Here is a 21,983-nt window from a genome sequence, read left to right on the forward strand (position 1 = left end):
ACAGAATCCTGCAATAGCTGAATTTCTTATATAGCTCAGTTTCTTAAATTTGGACAGGCCTTTTTTTTCCTAGACTGGTCAAGGGTGGTTAAAAAGCAAAATCTGTTTCGCATTCAAATGGCAAATTAGCCTTCAAGCACTCTCTGTTGTCCCCTTTATTCACACACAAGCACACTTCATAAAAAAATAATAATTAGGTGCAAGCCCTTTCAGGACATGGGCCAGGTTCGTATTTTGGAGGGAACCATAGTTAACAGCTGACCCTGGGTGAGGAGATCCATTCAAACGTCACTCCTCCTCTCGGAAAGAGCAGCAGCAGCAAGCCACGATCCTTGGCTTTGCACCGTGTCCAAACCAGGGTTCGCAAGTTTGTTGTTGTTGTGTCGTTTAGTTGTGTCTGACTCTTCGTGACCCCATGGACCAGAGCACGCCAGGCACTCCTGTCTTCCACTGCCTCCCACAGTTTGGTCAAACTCATGCTGGTACCTTCGAGAACACTGTCCAACCATCTCATCCTCTGCCGTCCCCTTCTCCTTGTGCCCTCCATCTTTCCCAGCATCAGGGTCTTTTCCAGGGAGTCTTCTCTTCTCATGAGGTGGCCAAAGTGCTGGAGCCTCAGCTCCTCATCTTCAGGATCTGTCCTTCCAGTGAGCACTCAGGGCTGATTTCCTTCAGAATGGATAGGTTTGATCTTCTTGCAGTCCATGGGACCCTCAAGAGTCTCCTCCAGCACCAGAATTCAAAAGCATCAATTCTTTGGCGATCAGCCTTCTTTATGGTCCCACCTGTTGACCACAGTCGATCGGTTGAACATGTCTGCCTTAACAGCAACTCTAACCTCTGGAAATAAGTCACCGTCTAAAGGTAAAGGGACCCCTGACCATTAGGTCTAGTCGCGGACGACTCTGGGGTTGCGGCGCTCATCTCGCTTTACTGGCCGAGGGAGCCGGTGTAGTTTCCCGGTCATGTGGCCAGCATGACTAAGCCGCTTCTGGTGAACCACAGCAGCGCACGGAAATGCCATTTACCTTCCCGCCAGAGCGGTACCTGTTTATCTACTTGCACTGGCGTGCTTTCAAACTGCTAGGTTGGCAGGAGCTGGGACCGAGCAACGGGAGCTCACCCCGTCACAGGCATTCGAACCGCCGACCTTCTGATCGGCAAGTCCTAGGCCCTGTGGTTTAATCTACAGCGCCACCCGCATCCCATAAGTCACCGTCTAGATTTCCACAAATCTGGTAAAGAGGTCTCCAGAGGAGCCCCAAGAAATGGAGATGCCCCCTTTGGTCACGTGAATATCCCTTTCCACCCATTGCAGCCCTCATTGTGGACAGAGGATGGAGACATTTTTGGAGACTCCTGTTGGAGGACTCTAAGGAGGGGAGCGGTGGGGAGGCAACTACTTTCAGAGACCACACTCCAAAGCGCTTAAAAGGATGCCGGTGGTGTTTTTTTAAAAATCCTTCACACACAAGTTGTTTAGGTCAACAAGCTCAACACCTCTTGTAATTAACAATGTAATATATCTCTCGGTACAGCCAATTAATTTTTCATTTTCGCTTTCCATGGCAGTTGTTTTGCATCTTCTCCCTAATCACTGCCGCAGGAAGGAAATTGAAAGAGAGCTACCCAAAAGGGAACATGATGATTTATATTTGGTGTGTTTTTTTATCATGTTACATTTAAAACATAAAGCTTCAGAGTCTTAATTCATAGCCAGCTAGTAATTCAAGGTTTAATGTCAGAACCTTTCGGACTCCCTTTTCTTTCCCCGCTGTCCTTGGCTAGAAGAGAAACTTATTAAAGCTTTTACAATAATAAAGGTCATCTGCAGGGGAGACCGGATAGTTGAACCTCAAGCATAAAACTTTCAGCAGAAGGATCCAGAATTCCTATTTGGGTAAGCTTTTTAAAGCTTACTTAAAGGATTCCTGACTGCAGAACTGGGTGAAGATACACATCACACATTGAAAGCATATGGTGTCCCCCATTTTAAGGATTCTGGGAACTGTAGTTTGTTTGGGGTGCTGGGAAATGTAGCTCTGTGCTTTAAATATGTGTTGAATGTGTTTTAAAGGTGCGTGTTTTCTCTAAGGCTGCATTCCTGTGCACAGAGGTTATCCCACAATGCCTATTTTTGACAGCAGCTGAATGGGCAGAAAGCCCATTTTTGAAAACTGGGCAACTAACCCAGGGGTCAGCAAGCTTTTTCAGCAGGGGGCCGATCCACTGCCCCTCAGACTTTGTGGGGGGCCGGACTATATTTTTTTGGGGGGAAATGAATGAATTCCTATGCCCCACAAATAACCCAGAGATGCATTTTAAATAAAAGCACACATTCTACTCATGTAAAAACATGCTGATTGCCGGACCGCCCGCGGGCCGGATTGAGAAGGCGATTGGGCCAGATCCGGCCCCCGGGGCCTTAGGTTGCCTACCCCTGTAACTACAGGAGAAGTTAGTAGACCATAAGCCAAGAAGAAAGAAAAAAACTTTCCCTACACACAGGGCGACTGCTCATTGCCTTTGGTGAAAGGCATTTGACAACAGCTACCAAGCCCAATAAATATAATATCACGGCTGACTTAATACTTTGACATAATGTGACTCTTTTAAAAAACAACAAATTATCTCCTATCTCCCTGTCTCTCTGCTACTTACTTATTTATAGGTTAGAGTTAGATGCACATTATCTATTTTATATTGTAACAAATATGGTAGATATTTATAGGCCACTTTGTAGTAATTGTTTACGTGTGAATCCTCTTCCCTGAGGATATGGGGCATGCTGCGTTTTCTTTAAATGACACCTTGAACAAATCTTCATTTATTTGCAAACTAAAAAAACAAAAACAAATAGCAAATGGATCCTGAGATACAAAGTCACCATGGATGCTTATCAGACAGATCTGAAATCATATAAACTGAGGGTTACCAACCCAGCACCCATGGGTGCCATGACACCCATGTAGACCTTTACCAACACCCCTGGGTGGAAGGCTCTATATTCTGGGCTTTCATTTTTCTAAAAATGTACGCCTCTTGCCCTCCTAGAAGGAAAGTTATGAAGCAAAATGTGCAGACACCCTTCTGAGCAGCTGAAATGAGAGGTGCCAGCCAGGCTGCTCTCTGCCACTGTTTTTAGCCAATCTGAAACCAGAGCCATGATTTGACAGGGGAGTTATTTGGAATCCTAAAGAGCTGTTGTTTCCGACCCCTTTTAACATACTTTTCCTGCTTCTGACTTATTTTTTAGCAACCCCTAGAACTGCCTGCTGGACCATAAAGAAGGCAGATCGCCGAAGAATGGATGCTTCTGAATTGTGGTGCTGGAGGAGACTCTTGAGAGTCCCATGGACTGCAAGGAGATCAAACCGATCCATTCTGAAGGAAATCAGCCCTGAGTGCTCACTGGAAGGACAGATCCTGAAGCTGAGGCTCCAATACTTTGGCCACCTCATGAGAAGAGAAGACTCCCTGGAAAAGACCCTGATGTTGGGAAAGATGGAGGGCACAAGGAGAAGGGGACAACAGAGGACGAGATGGTTGGACAGTGTTCTCGAAGGTACCAGCATGAGTTTGACCAAACTGCGGGAGGCAGTGGAAGACAAGAGTGCCTGGCATGCTCTGGTCCAGGGGGTCACGAAGAGTCGAATACGACTAAATGACTAAACAACAACAACAACAACAACAGAACTGCCTGCAATTTCCGTTTTCTTCCCCTATCAGCCAGGATGCATCTTTCTCCAAGTAAGCAATCCATACCATACCTGCCACTGGTTTCCTGACTGGCTTGACATATAGGTCGCTGGGAGGCTCCGGAGGCTGTTTTTAACAGGGGACCCCACCAGTGGGCCCCCCATATCCCCAGGGGTGGCTTCGCTGGCCACAGCCATCTGGTACTGGGAGTAGTTGTAGAGGTTGTTGTAGTAAGGATACAGGGAGGGCTGGTAGAAGCTGCTGTAGTAAGTGGAGTCCACGACCAAGTCGGAGCCGCTCTCCAGGTGACCTCTGCTGGCCAGGGAAGGAAGGTCCGGGATCAGCATCCGGCCCTCTGCAAAGAACAGGGCAGGGAGGGAAAGAGAGCCGTTAGGAAACAGCAGGAGCAGCTGGCAAAATACCACTTCTGATCTCTGAAACATATTACGAATTTGCAGAGAGAAAGGCTTGGCAGGAGCAGATGGGAGGGAAAGGCGACTCAAAAGACAGGGCAGAACCAGAGGGGTGCGATGAAACAGACCTGCTCCGTGCCCCTTCAGATGTCAAAGGAGGGAAGGAGGGAGGGAGGGAGGGAGGGAGGGAGGAAGGGAGGAAAGAAAGAAAGAAAGAAAGAAAGAAAGAAAGAAAGAAAGAAAGAAAGAAAGAAGAGTGGGGGAAGGAAGGAAAGGTAGGAAAGGAAAGGAAAGGAAAGGAAAGGAAAGGAAAGGAAAGGAAAGGAAAGGAAGGAAGGAAGGAAGGAAAGAAAGAAAGAAAGAAAGAAAGAAAGAAAGAAAGAAAGAAAGAAAGAAAGAAAGAAAGAAGAGTGAGTGAGAGTGGAGGGAGGGAGGGAGGGAAGGAAGGAAAGAAGAGTGAGGGAAGGAAGGAAAGAAGAGTGAGTGAGTGGAGGGAGGGAGGGAAGGAATAAGGAAGGAAAGAAAGAAAGAAGAGTGAGTGAAGGGAGGGAGGGAGGGAGGGAGGGAGGGAGGAAGGAAGGAAGGAAGGAAGGAAGGAAGGAAGGAAGGAAGGAAGGAAGGAAGGAAAGAAAGAAAGAAAGAAAGAAAGAAAGAAAAGTGAGGGAAGGAAGGAAAGAAGAGTGAGTGAGTGAGTGAGGGAAGGAGGGAGGGAAAGAAAGAAAGAAAGAAAGAAAGAAAGAAAGAAAGAAAGAAGGAAGGAAGGAAGGAAGGAAGGAAGGAAGGAAGGAAGGAAGGAAAGAGGAGGGAGGGAAGGAAGGCAGGAAGGTCTTCCCACACATTAGAAACATGGTCACTCGCAATCTTTCTGCACTCCTCAGTATTATTTATTATTGTTCCGGTCTTATCCTGCCTCCACCGCAAAGAGCTCAAGGTGGCGCACTTATGCGACATCCGATGCCCTTTTGAAATGTGTTGTGGGGCTGGTTATTGGGTTGTTTCTGTTTTTAGTTTGATTCAGTATTTTGTGTTTTTATATTGTGATTTTGTCTTGTGAACCACCCTGGGACCTGCAGTTATAAGGCGTTATATAATAATAATAATAATAATAATAATAATAATAATAATAATAATGGCCCGGTTTTATCCTCAAAACACCCCTGGGAGGCAGGCCAGGCTGAGACACGGTGTCTGGCTCCTTGTCACTCAATGAGCATCATTGGTGAAAAACCCTGCTGCCATGTCATGGAAAATACTGCTGCCCCCTCTTTTCAAAATTGTGTATCATTCTTCTACCCTAATGGTTCTCAGTAAGAAAGTTAGCTTTTTTATATATAGATGGGTTAAATCTGTTGATTTCAGCTGGATTTCCAAAGACTGGCACCATCTGATCCAAACAAGGAAATGCACTATGGGAAAACAACAAGGCTCACACATGAATCCTAGAAATCAGCACTTTGGGTGGACAGTTCACTTCTTTGGGTTTATATTACAGATAGGTAGCCGTGTTGGTCTGCCATAGTCAAATATAAAAAAAAATTCTTCCAGTAGCACCTTAAAGACCAACTAGGTTAGTTCTTGGTATGAGCTTTCGTGCGCATGCACACTTCTTCAGATACACTGAAACAGAAGTTGCCAGATCCTTCTATATAGTGAGAAGGTGGGGAGGGGTATTACTCAGAAGGGTGGTGGGAATGGGTGATTGGCAGATAGCTGAGATGAGCCTGTTGACGACTCTTAACGACTTAATGACATCAAGAATCACAAAACAGAGAAACCAGTAGGAGAACACTTCAATCTCCCAGGACATTCTATACAAGATCTCAAAGTAGCTGTTTTACTACAAAGGAATTTCAGAAATAGACTGGAAAGAGAAGCTGCTGAATTGCAACTCATTACCAAACTTAAAACCATGGAGAGACCTGGTCTGAACAAAGACATTGGATTCTTATCTCATTATACATGTCTAAGCCATTTTTCACCTTCTCACCCCTTGCCTTTTCCTGTAAGACCTATTGGAATCGTTAAGAGTCGTCAACACGCTCATCTCAGCTATCTGCCAATCACCCATTCCCACCACCCTTCTGAGTAATACCCCTCCCCACCTTCTCACTATATAGAAGGATCTGGCAACTTCTGTTTCAGTGTATCTGAAGAAGTGTGCATGCGCACGAAAGCTCATACCAAGAACTAACTTAGTTGGTCTTTAAGGTGCTACTGGAAGGAATTTTTTTATTTTGGGGTTTATATGTTCAGGTACAGAAAACTAACCCCAATTAGTTAAAGAATCATGGAACACATAAAAACAGCAAGCAGCCTTAATATTGGTTCTGATTCTAGTTTACAAATACCAGTTTACAAAAGTTTACAAAAACCTACCTAGGGCAAATACACCTTGAGGGGTTTCATGCAAGTCAGGGTGGATTTGATTTAAATCACGATTTAAATCACTAGTCACTAAGACTTGACTTAAGTCATTTTTTTACAGAAAGACTCGTTCTTGCTGGTATAATCTTAATATTTACAACCAGATGAAGGTTTCATTTTTTGAATAATCAAATTTCAGAGTAGTTTTTACAGTTATATCAAAAAGTACTGATTTGGTTATACTATTAGGAGTACATTGGCAGGTAAGTATGAAATTATGGTGAGGTTTAATAAGTTAACTGTTTATATCCGGACAACTTTTTTGCAATACTTTATTGGAAGGAGAAAAACAATAATTTCTTTAATAACAATTTAAACAATTTATTTAACTAAAACAATAACATTATAGCATATGTATCCAAGTTTGTTAACTGATGTGGTTAAACTACACACACACACACACACACAAAAAAAAAAACTTAGGCTGAGTTTTAGCACACATGAAAAACTTTTTTGAAAAGCATTCTTTCCTGATGAATAGCCTTTGGACTATAATGAAGCTTAAATAGAAAACTATCTTTAGAAAGATTTTTCCTCCGAAAGTATTTTACTTTAAAAATCCGATTTAAATTTTAAAAAATCCCATTTGAATTTTTAAAATGCCATGAAAATAATAATCCCATAAAAAATAATAAATCCCCCCAAAAATAAAAATTGATTTTGCTGCACCCTGATGCAGCTGGGGAAATCTTGCAGGGAGCAAGACAAAGCTCTCTCCAAAACAAACTGTTCAGACCTCCCGTAGCCCACTGGGAAGGGAGAGAAAGGCGAGGAAAGGAAGTGGTCCCACCAAGTGCCAGAATACGACCCCTGACAGATTACCTCCAGTATTTGAAATTTGCCAGGCCCCTTTTTGCACCAGGCCATCAGCCGCTGGCGACCTAGTGAAGATGCCCGGGTACCAGGAAGGGGCCTGATGTCTCCACTATCTGGAAGTGCACGGCTGGGCATCCTTCGGTCTTGCGATTAGTGCTATTTTATCTGCCAGAATGAATTTCAGGAACCAAAAAAGTCCTATGGAAAAATACGACTTTTGGTCCTATTGGTCCCAAAAATGGCAACTAGGCATTCCTTTTTTGGCGACTGTAACCCCGGTTTAAGGAGCCATTTGGTGCCTAGCTTATATATCCTGAGTTTCTTAACACTGCCTTCAAGAGAAGAAAGGTTTCCCGATCCAGTTATAAATGAATTATATGAACACGTTCAGTAAGGTGTTGGGATTATATGCCATTTTCTATTTTTTTAATATCGCACATCCAGTGTCGCTGGTTGTTGTTGCTTTGCAATTCTGTGTTGGGTTTGATCTCTTTTTGCATACGTTCAGGCATGGCATCATCAAACTCTAATATAATTTGATGAAAGCTCTTTGAGAAAACATGAAGGAGAGAGGAACTTCTTTTTGCTGCTTCTTTAGAGGCAAACTGCAGCTCCATATTAGTAATGCATTAACTCCTAAAATGTCAATACTGCAATGTATTAAATATTTCAACAAAAATGCCACAGTTGAAATTAAAGGCCTTCTGCAATCAATAAACAAATCACTCCAGGCAACTTGTGGCTAATTCGCTTGTCATAAATCAAGATACTATATGCAGCGTGAGGACAGCATAGTATTTCAAGGCTAGCGCAGGGCTTGAAAAGTGCATAGCAAGGCAACATAAATTATGAGCAATCTAAATCTTCTTCCTTTCCAGAAAAAAAGCTGGAGAACTCTCTGTTTGGGAAAGAAATAGACAATAGAGGGATAAATACAGAAATGCATACAAACACGGATTAAAAACTGTTGCTTCACAAAATACTCAGGTTAAATACATGTGCTAGAGATTCCAGGCCCTGAGCTCTCAAGAGAAGCCATTTTGGAGGGCCTGCCAGTGAACTCAGACAGGGCCTTTCCTGTGGTGGTGCCTTGCCAGTGGAACTCCCTCCCACCAGGCTGCCGATACATGAAGACTCATCTCTTCACCCAGGGAGTTGGGGACATTAATTGGCATTGCCGATTCGAAATGGGGTCTGTTTCCTGTTGTTGGCTTTGTATGGTTTTTAGCTTGTTATTCAACGTGTTTCAACATGGTTTCAACGTGTTATTGAGCTTTATACTTTTTTATACAGTGGTACCTCGGGTTAAGTACTTAATTCGTTCCAGAGGTCTGTACTTAACCTGAAACTGTTCTTAACCTGAAGCACCACTTTAGCTAATGGGGCCTCCTGCTGCTGCCGTGCCGCTGGAGCACGATTTCTGTTCTCATCCTGAAACAAAGTTCTTAACCTGAAGCACTATTTCTGGGTTAGTGGAGTGTGTAACCTGAAGCGTATGTAACCTGAAGCGTATGTAACCTGAGGTACCACTGTAGTTTTAATAATGATCCCAGGCAGCATAGAAATATACTGAATGGCTAACACATCTGAAAACAAACCAGGTCCCAGATGTCACAGGTGTGGAGAAAACCATAAAAGAGATTAAAGCTTCTGAGATCAGACAGAAGCTTTAAGTTTCATTTATTCATTTAATATATTTATATGTAGCTTTAAAATTCAGGGGTTCTGGGCGATGAAATTTGCACAGTAAGAGAAGGGAGATCTTCGGTCAGGCACAGGCAAACTCGGCCCTCCAGATTTTTTGAGACTACAATTCCCATCATCCCTGACCACTGGTCCTGTTAGCTAAGGATGATGGGAGTTGTAGTCCCAAAACATCTGGAGGGCCGAGTTTGCCTATGCCTGTCTTTGGTGTTGTTGATTTTATCAATAAAGTAAAAAAATAATAATCAAGATTTCAGCTGTCGGGGGAAGAATCTGTTTTTAACAGTGTGACTCAGTTCTCCCTGTTTTAACATCCTTAGGCAGAACATTTGATACCTTCCCCACTGCATTCCTACATGTGAAAATCAGCTGTCTCTTTCATTCCAGGTCAATGCCTCATTATTGATCCTCCATGTTCTACAAAAGCCTTTCGGCCATACGGCATATTAACTTACGGCAGTGAGCAATAATTCGTTTCAGGGGAGAGTGTGTATTCCTAGAGAAAGTCTAGCTGTGGGGTCAGCTATAAAATAAGTAAACCAATGGAGAAGTTTCCAGCAACTGGCATTCAGAACCATCCTGCCTCTCACTCAGCAGGCGGATTACAAATCAACCCCAAAACAGGAATTTGAGGGAATGAAAGGGAGGAGTTTGCAATTAGCGCCAAAGAACCAAAACGAACTAAAAACAAGTAGCTCAATAATGCGAGGAAACAGTTAACTTGCGGGTTCTTATGAGCATCGTCTGGAGTCAAAATAGTTGTGGCCAGGGCAACAAAGGAGATGCTGGAGACCTTAATAATCCCTAAACAGGTTATCAAGTTCTGAGGGCGATGGTGTTTTTTCTCTATACAGTGGTGCCCCGCAAGACGAATGCCTCGCAAGACGGAAAACCCGCTAGACGAAAGGGTTTTCCGTTTTTGAGCTGCTTCGCAAGACGAATTTCCCTATGGGCTTGCTTCGCAAGACGAAAACGTATTGCGAGTGTTCCGATTTTTTTCCGCCCCCCCCCTTTCTAAGCCGCTAAGAGCCTTTTAGCCGCTAAGCCTTTAATAGCCGCTAATCCGCTAATAGGGTTGCTTCACAAGACGAAAAAACCGCTAGACGAAGAGACTCGCGGAACGGATTATTTTCATCTTGCGAGGCACCACTGTATCCCACATGGATCGCTGCTGTGTGTGCTATGGTCAACAAACACCACTATTGCCTCATTGTTGTTTAGTCATTTACTTGTGTCCGCCTCTTCGTGACCCCCTGGACCAGAGCACACCAGGCACTCCTGTCTTCCACTGCCTTCTGCAGTTTGGTCAAACACATGATTGTAGCTTCAAGAACACTGTCCAACCATCTCGTCCTCTGTCGTCCCCTTCTCCTTGTGCCCTCCATCTTTCCCAGCATCAGGGTCTTTTCCAGGGAGTCTTCTCTTCTCATGAGGTGGCCAAAGTCTTGGAGCCTCAGCTTCACGATCTGTCCTTCCAGTGAGCACTCAAGGCTGAATGGATCGGTTTGATCTTCTTGCAGTCCATGGGACTCTCAAGAGTCTCCTCCAGCACCAGAATTCAAAAGCATCAATTCTTCGGCGATCAGCCTTCTTTATGGTCCAGCTCTCGCTTCCATACATCGCTACTGGGAAAACCATGGCTTTTACTATACAGACCTTTGTTGACAAGGTGATGTCTCTGCTTTTTAAGATGCTGTCTAGGTTTGTCATTGCCTCATTATGACTTCACAATCCTTGGGCTTTACGATACTAATATATACAGAAGATATGATATGTTGCCATCAGGAACTGTGCTTTTTTGATATGGTGATTAAAATTACAGTTTTATTATTTATCACATTATGTTGCTTTACAGCTAGTTATGTGTGTGTTGTGGTGTGTGCTATGGAGCATGGAGTTCATGCGAGTTTGTGGAGCATGTTTGTGTGAAATCCCTAAATCAGAGTAATCAACCAAATGGTGTGGCTTCTATGAATGACCGAGCTGCCTAGCCACCATTGCAAACACGAGGAGACTGGGAGTACACAGGATAGCCATCTTCAAACACTTCAAGGACCATCCCATGGAAGATGGAGCAAGCTTGTTTTCTCCTGCTGTGGGAGGTAGGACTCATAGAATCATAGAGTTGGAAGAGACCACAAGGGCCATCGAGTCCAACCCCCTGCCAAGCAGGAAACACCATCAGAGTACTCCTGACATATGGTTGTCAAGCCTCTGCTTAAAGACCTCCAAAGAAGGAGACTCCACCACACTCCTTGGCAGCAAATTCCACTGTCGAACAGCTGTCGAACAGACTCGAACCTATGGCTTCAAGTTACAAGGAAGGAGATTCCGGAAAAACATGAGGAAGAGCTTTCTGGGGGTGATAACTGTCCAGCAGTAGAACAGATTCCCTCGGGAGGTGGTGGACTCTCCTCCCTTGGAGGTTTCCAAGCAGAGGTTGGATGGCCGTCTATCATGGATGCTTCAGCTGAGATTCCTGCACTGCAGGGGGTTGGGCTAGATGACCCTGGGGTCCCTTTCCAACTCTTCAATTTTATGCTAAGCTGGACAGGGGCACGGAGTGTCTGCTCCTGCCGGTTTCCTGTTCTGGACATTTGGATGGCAATGTTAAGGCACTGTTTGCATGGGAATTCACAGAACCCCAGATCTGAGATGGAAGCCTTTGAATTCAGAATTGCCAACACTAAGACTGTTTGGTAAAGTTGCAAAAAAAAAAAAGAAAGGAAAAAAAGCCGCAATCTGACCGAGTACCAAGACGACTGATCTTGACTCAACCATTTCCCAGCATGCTCCCCCCCCGCCGCCCCCCCCGGCTTTGAAGCATCCTCCCTCCCTCCATAACAGACCTGCCTGTACTTCAGGCTGCAGCAACCGGCTGCCGCTGAGGTCAGACAAGAGCCTTGAATTGAGGCTGCTGTGAAACAACTCCCTAAAGTCATAATCAGAAACCGGGGGAACAATGTGTGTTTCTCCCACCAGACCTATCATGACAGAGCAATTCTTGTTGCTGAGCCCCTCGCTGCCAGCATTTTCCGGAGGCAAAATCAAGGCTGCATTTCCCAACGGCAGCGTGGGGAGAAAGGGGGGGCGCACAGAAGCCTGGCGTTCTACTTGTGTCTCCCCACCACCACCACCTATAAGCCCTGCCTTTAAATAAAACAAAATAAAACCAATTCTCCTTGCAACTTGTGCTGTTTCAGTGCTGAACTTGTAGCTTACCATAAAGTTAATGTACTAGGCAATATTCATTCCAGACAAGGCTGGGTGTGCGTGTGTGTGTGTTTTTTCCACCCCCAAAAAGAGCCATTATCTGTAATTACCCATTACCAGGCATAATTATTTCTCCTGGGCTTCTCTACAACCCCCAGGATTTGATGCAGTTACAGCTCACTGCATTATGTTATCAAGGAAGCTTTTTTGACCTTTAAGAGCTCTACTCTCCCTACATACAAAAGTGGGCAGGAAATTGTTTAAGCGTGTGATTTATCCTGGGGGCCCCACTCGGGGCATTGCTCAGGAGTCAGAAATGTTACTTGTACCCACTGCCAAATGTTCGGGGCAGGACAAGACACCTTCCAGAATTGTTCACGTCGAACATCCGCATTTGTGCTACTGGTCCAATGTGTGTTTTCGTCACACCTCAAGCTAAAGGCCAGGGACTTTTCAAATGTTTAAATTGCACACAGAATGACACATGGGCAACGGGCAAAGGATCCAAGTATCTCTCCCACCCGCAAAACACCTGGCAGTCCAGCTAGCAAGTCAGCTGCAAGGCGATCAAAATATATTTTCCCTGCCAAGCTCAACTCAGGCTGGGCTGCACCTTAACATTATCCACTCCAGACACGTCCCACGTTAAAAATCTGCAATTCTGCAAGCGCATGCAGAAGAAGATATTCCTTGTTCAATCTTAGTAGCCTAATATGAATACATGAAGACATGGTGTTGCCGTAAGACAAAAATTCCATTAGTGGAGAAATAAAATAGAATCAATGTTCGCTATCCCGTAGGCAGCAAAGTAAGAGCTGCTGGTTTTATATAGTGTCTTGGCTTACGGTATATATGCATGGAATATATACCGGGATGCAGGTGGCGCTGGGGTCTAAACCACTGAGCCTCTTGGGCCTGTCGATCAGAAGGTTGGCGGTTTGAATCCCTGTGACGGGGTGAGCTCCCATTGGTCTGTCCCAGCCCCTGCCAACCTAGCAGTTCAAAAGCATATCAGTGCAAGCAGATAAATAGGTACCACAGCGGCGGGAAGGTAATCAGCGTTTCTGTGCACTCTGGTTTCCATCATGATGACCCGTTGGGACAGAAGCGTTTTAGTCCTGCTGGCCACATGACCTGGAAAGTTGTCTGTGGACAAATGACGGCTCCCTCGGCCTGAAGCAGAGATGGGTGGTGCACAACATAGTCAAATTCGACTGGACTTAACCATCCAGGGGTCCTTTAAAGTAAAGGTAAAGGGACCCCTGACCGTTAGGTCCAGTCATGGCCGACTCTGGGGTTGCGGCACTCATCTCGCTTTACTGGCCAAAGGAGCCAGCATACAGCTTCCGGGTCATGTGGCCAGCATGACTAAGCTGCTTCTGGCAAACCAGAGCAGTGAACGGAAACGCCGTTTACCTTCCTGCCGGAGTGGTACCAATTTATCTACTTGTACTTCATGCTTTTGAACAGCTAGGTTGGCAGGAGCAGGGACTGAGCAACGGGAGCTCATTGCGGGGATTCGAACTGCTGACCTTCTGATTGGCAAGCCCTAGGCTCTGTGGTTTAGACCACAGCGCCACCCGCGTCCCTCCAGGGATCCTTTACCTTTTCCTTATATGGAATAAAACAGCATGACACTCCTTCCTGGGCCAGGTACCTATTTAAAAAGGCACTTTTGCACTTGCTAGTTCTTGCTCCATCATGGTCTCTTCTCTCCACGACCAACCTGGTCATTGTCCAACAAAGCAAAGCAATCAATGACAACTTCCTTTGAAACTCCAAAGAAAATATGTGATATTCAGGCCATAGCAGTGCTGTTTCTGTGACTATTATCAGGTACCCATGCAAGGCCTATTGGCAAGAGAGAAGAGAGCCGTCTGTGGGCGGACACTGGCTTTATCTAGAAAGACGTCAATGGCTTCAGCTCAAGTGTTTCTCAAGGTTTATCCCTTCTGCCGGGAACAACGCTCAGTTGTGTTTTAAATAGAGTGGAAAAACGAAGAGCCTTTCCCCCACGCCCATCAGCGATAAGTTGGCACCTCCGCCGACTGCAGTCACCGTCTCCAGGAATGAGCTGCTTCCCATTATATCATTGCTTCTACTAATTATATCAAGGTGTCAGAGTTCTCCCATTAGGGATCGCCGTACAACGTTAACTACTGAGCAATTAGGCACCACAGATTAGCACCCCCCCCGGCACATCAGGGAATTTAAAAACAGTTTCCACATGGCTCTCGTAAACCCAATAAAGTAAACCTGGTGTCATTGCTATCTTGGGTTGATGGCAAGTGGATAGTCCTGTCTGTATGACAAACTTGGTCCACATGGGGTGGGGAAGATTGGGCACACTGGACAGACCCAGTTCTCCCTAAATCTCCCCACAATGGTTCCAATGAAAATCTAGGGCTAGGGAAAAGAGGTATGCATGAAATCAGAGGGGTTTCCAAATCCAATATACGTCCATATTATTGGCAGCTGTTCTGCTCTACCTGCCTGGGAAGACAGGTGAACTAATACCAGTGTACTGGAAGAAGCAAAGACCACCAGTGTTGAAGCAATGATTCTTCAACCTCAACTTCGTTGGACTAGTCATGTTGTGCAGATGCCTGATTATCACCTTCCAAAGCGACTCCTCTATTCCAAACTTAAAAATGGAAAGTGCAATGCTGGTGGTCAACAAAAGAGGTTTAAAGACACTCTCAAGGCAAATCTAAAAAAAAATGTAGTATGAACACTGACAACTGGAAAACACTGGCCTGTGAGTGCTCCAATTGGAGAACAGCCTTTACCAAAGGTGTCATGGGCTTTGAAGACACTCGAACTCAGGACGCAAGGGAGAAACGTGCTAAGAGGGAGGCATGCTTGGCAAATCCACACCGTGATCAACTCCCGCCCAGAAACCAATGTCCCCACTGTGGAAGGACGTGTGGATCCAGAATTGGCCTCCACAGTCACTTACAGACTCATTGTTAAAACCGTGTTTATGGAAGACAATCTTACTCGGCTACAAGTGATCACCAAAGAAGAAGAAGCTTGAAATAGGAAAGGGTACTTTTCAACCTACTTCTGCCATTGCTGCAGCAACAGAAAATCCTTGATGTTTGGCCCATGCAATGCCAAAACTAAACGTTATGCCTAGCCTAGTTCCGTCATCTGCCAGCAAGAAGTACCAGTGTGGCCTTCTCCTTTCTAGCCAGTTTCCCACTCAAAATCAAAAACTGTCCCAAAAGTAAAACATATGGGGACTAGCGTGTGTTACACGATGTGCTACATGGTGGGGAAGATAAGTGATAGAGCCACACGTAAACTGAACCCTAAGGGTGTTGTTGTCATCAAGTAGACTACGAGTGCAAGACCATTTGGATATTCTGGAAATTAAGATTTGTAAGGTAAGGCAGCAGAAAAGCCCAGTAATAATGCCTCTTACAATCCCAAAGCAAAAAAACCAACAGCAACCAAAAAACCTTCAGGGGGAGAAACAAAACCAGCGTGGTTACAATCAGAATGGAACAAATTTCATTAAGGGAATATCAAAGGCAATATTGAGAGGGGAGTATGAGCTGTTCAAGTATCTGCAAGCGAAGGCCTTGGAGAAAATACGACTAGGATAAAATCATTATAGCTCACACTAAAAATAAACTAAGGGAGGTGGCAACTGATAGGAACTCACAAGAGGCCACTTCATTAGGAGCAACATGATGAAAGAAGCCCAGGTGGTTTCTAAAAAGCAGAAAATGGCAAGGCAGGGAACATCCCGCTCAAAGCTGAAATAAAGCAGACGGGGGCAATGGGTGAGCTTTGCAGCTCAGAGCCGCTGATGAGAAAAAGCAAAAACTGATGAGAGACCCAAGTTACAAATGCAAAGAATTTGCATTTGGAAGCGACACTAAAAACAAAAGATAGTTTAAAATGTGATCAGCAATCAAACTTACGCTCTATCCTAGAAATACATTTATCTCTCTATGCTTTCCCTTTGCTCAGAATTAATCACAACCAATTTAAAACAGAATCAGCTTTCTTCCTTTTTTTGCAAAGCGGTCCCGGGTGATATGGACGCAGTAGAAATAATAAATTATCATTATAAATTATTATTATATGGACGATCCTGGCACTCTGAGATTGATTGAGTGAGGCAACATTCACTACTAATCAGCTCAATGTAGTCAATTAAAAAATTCTCAGGCCCAATTAAAATATTGGGCACTATTAACGGCTACTAGCTCTTACTCCACGTAGTTACCTCGTCTGTTCTACAAACAGTGTGTAGAGGGCCGAAACTAAACTTTCCAGCAACTGGTGAAAAACCTTTTCTTTGTTCTTGTTGCCTTTTTCGTTTCTCTGGCATGTCTACTCAGAAGTAAGCCCCTCTATGTTCAATGTGAAAATGTGCACGGACTCCAGCCCAAAGAGGCCAAGTAAGGGATTGCCTTTAGCTCTGCAAAGCACTCCAGGGCTTTCCATACTTGGGTCTCCAGCTGCTTCTGAACTACTCCCATCATCCCTAGCTAGCAGGACCAGTGGTCAGGGATTATGGGAACTGTAGTCCATAAAAAAATATTTAGCTTGAGAACCAGGTTTGGAAAGCCCTGCACTTGCTTCTCACACCCAAGTATTGCTGAAAAGGGATTGCGTTTGGACGTTACAATCGCAGAAACCTCCAGCTAGCTTTGGCATTGTCAGTGGATTGTGTGCGCATCATGCAATTACAGCGCGTCTTTCTCTTCAAGGAATCCGTAGAGATAGCACTCCCAGGACTCTTAACAAACCCTGTGTGGAGGAGGGAATGTGCTTCAGACATGTGGCATGTGCAAAGTGCCCCACAGCCCTAAGGTCATTCCAAGTCTTCCCCATTGCAAAGTATTGCTTACAAATGCAGAACATTTGGAACAAATAGTACAGTGGTGCCTCGCAAGACGAAAAGAATCCGTTCTGTGATTCTCTTCGTCTAGCGGTTTTTTCGTCTTGCGAAGCAAGCCCATTGACGGATTAGCGCTATTAGCGGCTTATCTGCTGATCGGATCAGCTGATAAGCGGCTTAGAAAAAGTGGGGGGAGGGGAAAAAACCAGCAGGAACTCGCAAGACATTGTCGTCTTGCAAAGCAAGCCCATAGGAAATTCGTTTTGCGAAGCACCTCCAAAACGGAAAACTCTTTCGTCTAGCGAGTTTTCCGTCTTGCGGGGCACCACTGTATAAACGCCATCTCCAACTCCTTGAAAGATTCCATCAATGGGTTCTCCGAATTTTTTTGCACATCGCTTGGGAAGACAGGCAAACTAATGTCAGTGTACTGGATGAAGCAAAGATCACCAGTGTCGAAGCAATGATTCTTCAACATCAACTTCGTTGGACTGGTCATGTTGTTCAGATGCCTGATTATCGTCTTCCAAAGCAACTACCGTACTCTATTCCGAACTTAAAAATGGAAAGCGCAATGCTGGTGGTCAACAAAAGAGGTTTAAAGACACTCTCAAGGCAAATCTAAAAAAAAGTAGTATAAACACTGACAACTGGGAAACACTGGCCTGTAAGCGCTCCAGTTGGAGAACAGCCTTTACCAAAGGTGTCATGGACTTTGAAGAAACTCGAACTCAAGACACAAGGGAGAAACGTGCTAAGAGGAAGGCATGCTTGGCAAATCCACACCGCGATCAACTCCCGCCCAGAAACCAATGTCCCCCACTGTGTGGTTCCAGAATTGGCCTCCACAGTCAAGTACGGACTCATGGTTAAAACCGTGTTTATAGAAGACAATCTCACTGGGCTACGAGGGATCGCCAAAGAAGAACCATAAAGGATGCAACCACAGCATCTCTTACTAGTGGCCATCTAGCCTTGAGTATCTCCATCATCTTCATAGGCAGTCTGTTCCACTGGATGAACAGCTCATACCATTAAGTTGGTTCCCCCCCCCCCCAATGTTTAGATGAAATTTGTTTCCCTGCTCATTCTTCCTCCTGCAGCAACGCATAACATGCCTGCTCCATCTTCTCTGACAACCCTTAACGTATATAAGTTTGCTATCGTCTACAACTTATCTTCTCCAGAGCAAGCACCCACAGCTCCTGCTTTTCTTCCAGACCCTCCGACAATCCATTCACCCTCATTCGGACACAGCCCAGTTTGGTCTATTGCACAGCAAAGTTGAATATGGCTAATCAGCTACCTCTGGCCGGGGTGGTAAGCAGAAATATATAACCTCTGCAAGTCTAAAAAGTTGGCTTCAGCACCACCCCAGGCAATTATCTTAAATCCCTCCAGCAATGATGCTTGAAGAACTTCCTTTCCCCCATGCAGGCCATTCAACTGCCTAATTGCATTTCTAGTTAGGAAAGGAAGTGTCTTTTAATTAAATTATTTTCCTTGCACTTTTAGGTTTTTTTTCAGTTTCAAGCCACTGCTCTTTGTTATTGCCTCAAACACTGTAAATAATCCCTCCCCCTCTTCCCTATTATTACCTCTCAAATATTTATAGACTGTTATATCAACCCGCAGTCTCTTTTTCTACAAGCCGTACATCATTTTTGTCACCCGTCTCTTGATCTGCTCAGATTTATCTATGCCCACCTTTCATAATAAGATATTCAAAAAAAACAGCAACTCAGGGCTGGATTCCAAAGTAGGATTTCAAGAAAACTGGAGAGAAACTGGGCGAGACTCAATCTGTTTTTGTTATTTATTTTGTACAAACTGTACCCTGGAGGAACTGTACGGTGGCTTTAAGGCTCAGGTCTAGCAGACTCCATCTATTCTCCTTATCCAGGAACTCTGGAATCGGTGTTTTCAAGGAGCTGATTAAAAGACCGAGGGATGGGACAACACGTACCACTTCCGAACATCCACAGAGGACCACATGTTCAGAGTCAATATGGCAAGAAAGAAAAGGGCTGAGAGACAAGTCTTCTCAATGACATCTTAATAATCACGTTAAAAGTCTGATTTTCAACCCACTAATTCCCCATGTGCATATCTGGGGCAAGGGATGCGGGTGGCGCTGTGGGTTAAACCACAGAGCCTAGGACTTGCCGATCAGAAGGTCAGCGGTTCGAATCCCCGCGACGGGGCGAGCTCCCATTGCTCGGTCCCTGCTCCTGCCAACCTAGCAGTTCGAAAGCACATCAAAGTGCAAGTAGATAAATGGGTACTGCTCCGGTGGGAAGGTAAACGGCTTTTCCGTGCGCTGCTCTGGTTCGCCAGAAGTGGCTTAGTCATGCTGCCCACATGACCCGGAAGCTGTATGCCAGCTCCCTCGGCCAATAAAGCGAGATGAGCGCCGCAACCCCAGGGTCGGTCACGACTGGACCTAATGGTCAGGGGTCCCTTTACCTTATATCTGGGGCAACCAAGTTCCATGAGGACTAGAACCACGTGCCCTTTAAATGCCCAATGTTAATATAGAACATGGTTGCTTCGGAAGCTGTCTGTGGCCATCGGAGCACCCACAGGGCTTGAGTGTGATTCTTACAACACCCAGGTTATCAGTGATGGGGAAGGAAGAATTCTCCTCTGCTATATTTTCCTATGGAAAAGTCTTCGTTTCTAGAAATGTAAGATTATACAACTAATTGATAAAAATAGATCCAATTAATGAAATTATACATTCAAACGAATCAAAAAAGCGTACTTGGAAATGAAGACTTGGGATGTGTTTGAAAGTATAAACCTTTCACATGTGATTTATCAATTCTTTGTAGGCCACGAGAGAATCCAGAATTGGCCTCCACACTCACTTACGGACTTTGCTGTTAAAACCATGTTCATGGAAGACAATCTTACTTGGCTACGAGGGATCGCCAGAGAAGAAGACCATTAATTCCCCGCCACCCACACACCTCGTCTCCGTCAAGTACAGTCATACCTCGGGTTACAGACGCTTTGGGTTGCATGATTTTGGGTTGCGCACCCCGCTGAACCCCAAAGTAGTGGAACAGGTTACTTCCGGGTTTTGGCACTTGCGCAGAAGTGCTAAATCGCGCTTTGTGCATGCACAGACGTGCCAAATCTGTGCATGCGCAGACGTGGCACTGCGGGTTGAGAACATGCTTCCCGCACAGATCACGTTCGCAACCTGAGTGTCCACTGTATCTCAGTTCAACTACTTTTGCTCTTAAAAAAGGACCCACATGCTCACTTCTTCCAGGTGACAGATTAATGCCACACGTCGAATATGACCCTCAGGTCCTGCAGACTATCCCACTGCAAAAATGCTTGGTTCAAATTTTACTCTAGCATTAGCTAGGAAAGTGGGTTAGAGGCTTCCACGGGCATCCCATCCCCATCATTCAACACGGATATTAATCCATACCTGTTTAAACAGATTTACCCTGAATTCCTGCAAGTGGTGGCCCTTATTTTGGCGCTTGACCATCATAAACTGCCCACATGTTAAGGCTGCAATTCCAAGCACAATTGCTTGGGAGCAAGTTTCTGGAGAACAGGGATGCACAATTCCAGAGCGTTTCCCCCCCGACCTAAAGTTCAGGCCCTACTGCAGCTTTTTCCTATTCTTCCCCCCAACTCAGGCAAACTCCTTTTAAAATAACCAGCGTTACCATGACTACAATGAGGTATGTGCATGCTGGCAAGGCACCACGGCTTCCCGGCCTGCTTTTTTATTTTTTATTTTCCTGAAGAACTGCATGTCACCAGAGCCTAGAAAAATTGTCTCTGGCCTCTCAATGCGCTGTAATATTTCTGACCTGCCAATAAAATGGATACAGTGAGAAAAAGACTTTTTCCCCCGGTACCTTGTATGATTTGTGTGGCTCCTTCACATCCTATTCCTCTCCCTGTAAACTATGTTCGGTGTGATGAAGTTTGCAAGAAAAACTGCTAGACCTCAGGGCGGCAAGGAAGGGGGGGGGCCCCGACAAGGTGAAATTGAAGCCGCTGCTACTCTAGAAATGTCAGAAAGGAATTCTGACCCCCGTGGAAATCAACAGACCTACTGAGCAAGAATTGCGGGTGCTCATATTTGTTCGGCGGCAGTGAATAATTCGATGCTGACAGTCCCCTTCCCATCAAATCCCACAATATTCTCAGGCTGCCTAAAGCACCATAGCTGTCAACGTTTCCCTTTTTTTAAGGGAAATTCCCTTATTCCGAATAGGATTCCTCGCAAGAAAAGGGGAAAGTTGACAGCTATGCTACCGCATTTCTCCAGAAGCAAGGCTCCCTTGAACCCAGCGGAGCCCACTTCCGAGGAAAAATGCACATATTTGAGCTGCACACCTGTAAAAAGGCACCTGCCTGAAGGATAATGTGCAGCTGCCCCCCAATATCTGTGTAGCAACAGCAGAGAGTACGACACGGACCTTGCAGTCCCCGTAAGCCTCCTGAACCCTTTTTGACCAGATGGCACATTCCGCAATTTGGCAAACATCGCTGAGGGTTCCAGGCACAAAATGGCTGCCTGGGAACATGCCACAACACAACACGGACGGCACGGTGCAGCACAAAATCAAAGCGAGGAGTGCTGCCCCGTGTGTGTGTGTGTGTGTGTGTCCCCACTTCATACTTGCTGTGGGAAATCAACTATGTCCTGGTGGTCCGGATGGTGGAGACCACACCGTATTTATCCCCTTCCCCAAAAACAACGTTGTTTCTGTCTAATAACAACCGGGAGCGTTCTCCTGCGGGAGAAATATACGAGGTGGGCATGCCACACTCTCTCACAAACTGCACAAACACACTGCAGATGACTTCGTTTGGATACA

The 21,983-nt window shown here is 45.2% G+C and overlaps 1 protein-coding gene across 1 annotated transcript in view; it reads right to left on the reverse strand.

Moving 5' to 3' along the window:
- DMRT1 (doublesex and mab-3 related transcription factor 1) overlaps positions 1 to 21,983 on the reverse strand; it is a 61,149-nt gene that overhangs the window by 32,993 nt on the left and 6,173 nt on the right. The window contains exon 3 of the mRNA XM_083483426.1: positions 3,771 to 4,054. Within this exon, the coding sequence (XP_083339552.1) occupies positions 3,771 to 4,054 (284 nt within the window). The remainder of the gene's footprint in view (positions 1 to 3,770; positions 4,055 to 21,983) is intronic.

The sequence above is a fragment of the Podarcis liolepis genome (genome assembly GCF_965112155.1).
Source record: "Podarcis liolepis genome assembly, chromosome: 17".
Taxonomy (NCBI): Eukaryota; Metazoa; Chordata; class Lepidosauria; order Squamata; family Lacertidae; genus Podarcis; species Podarcis liolepis.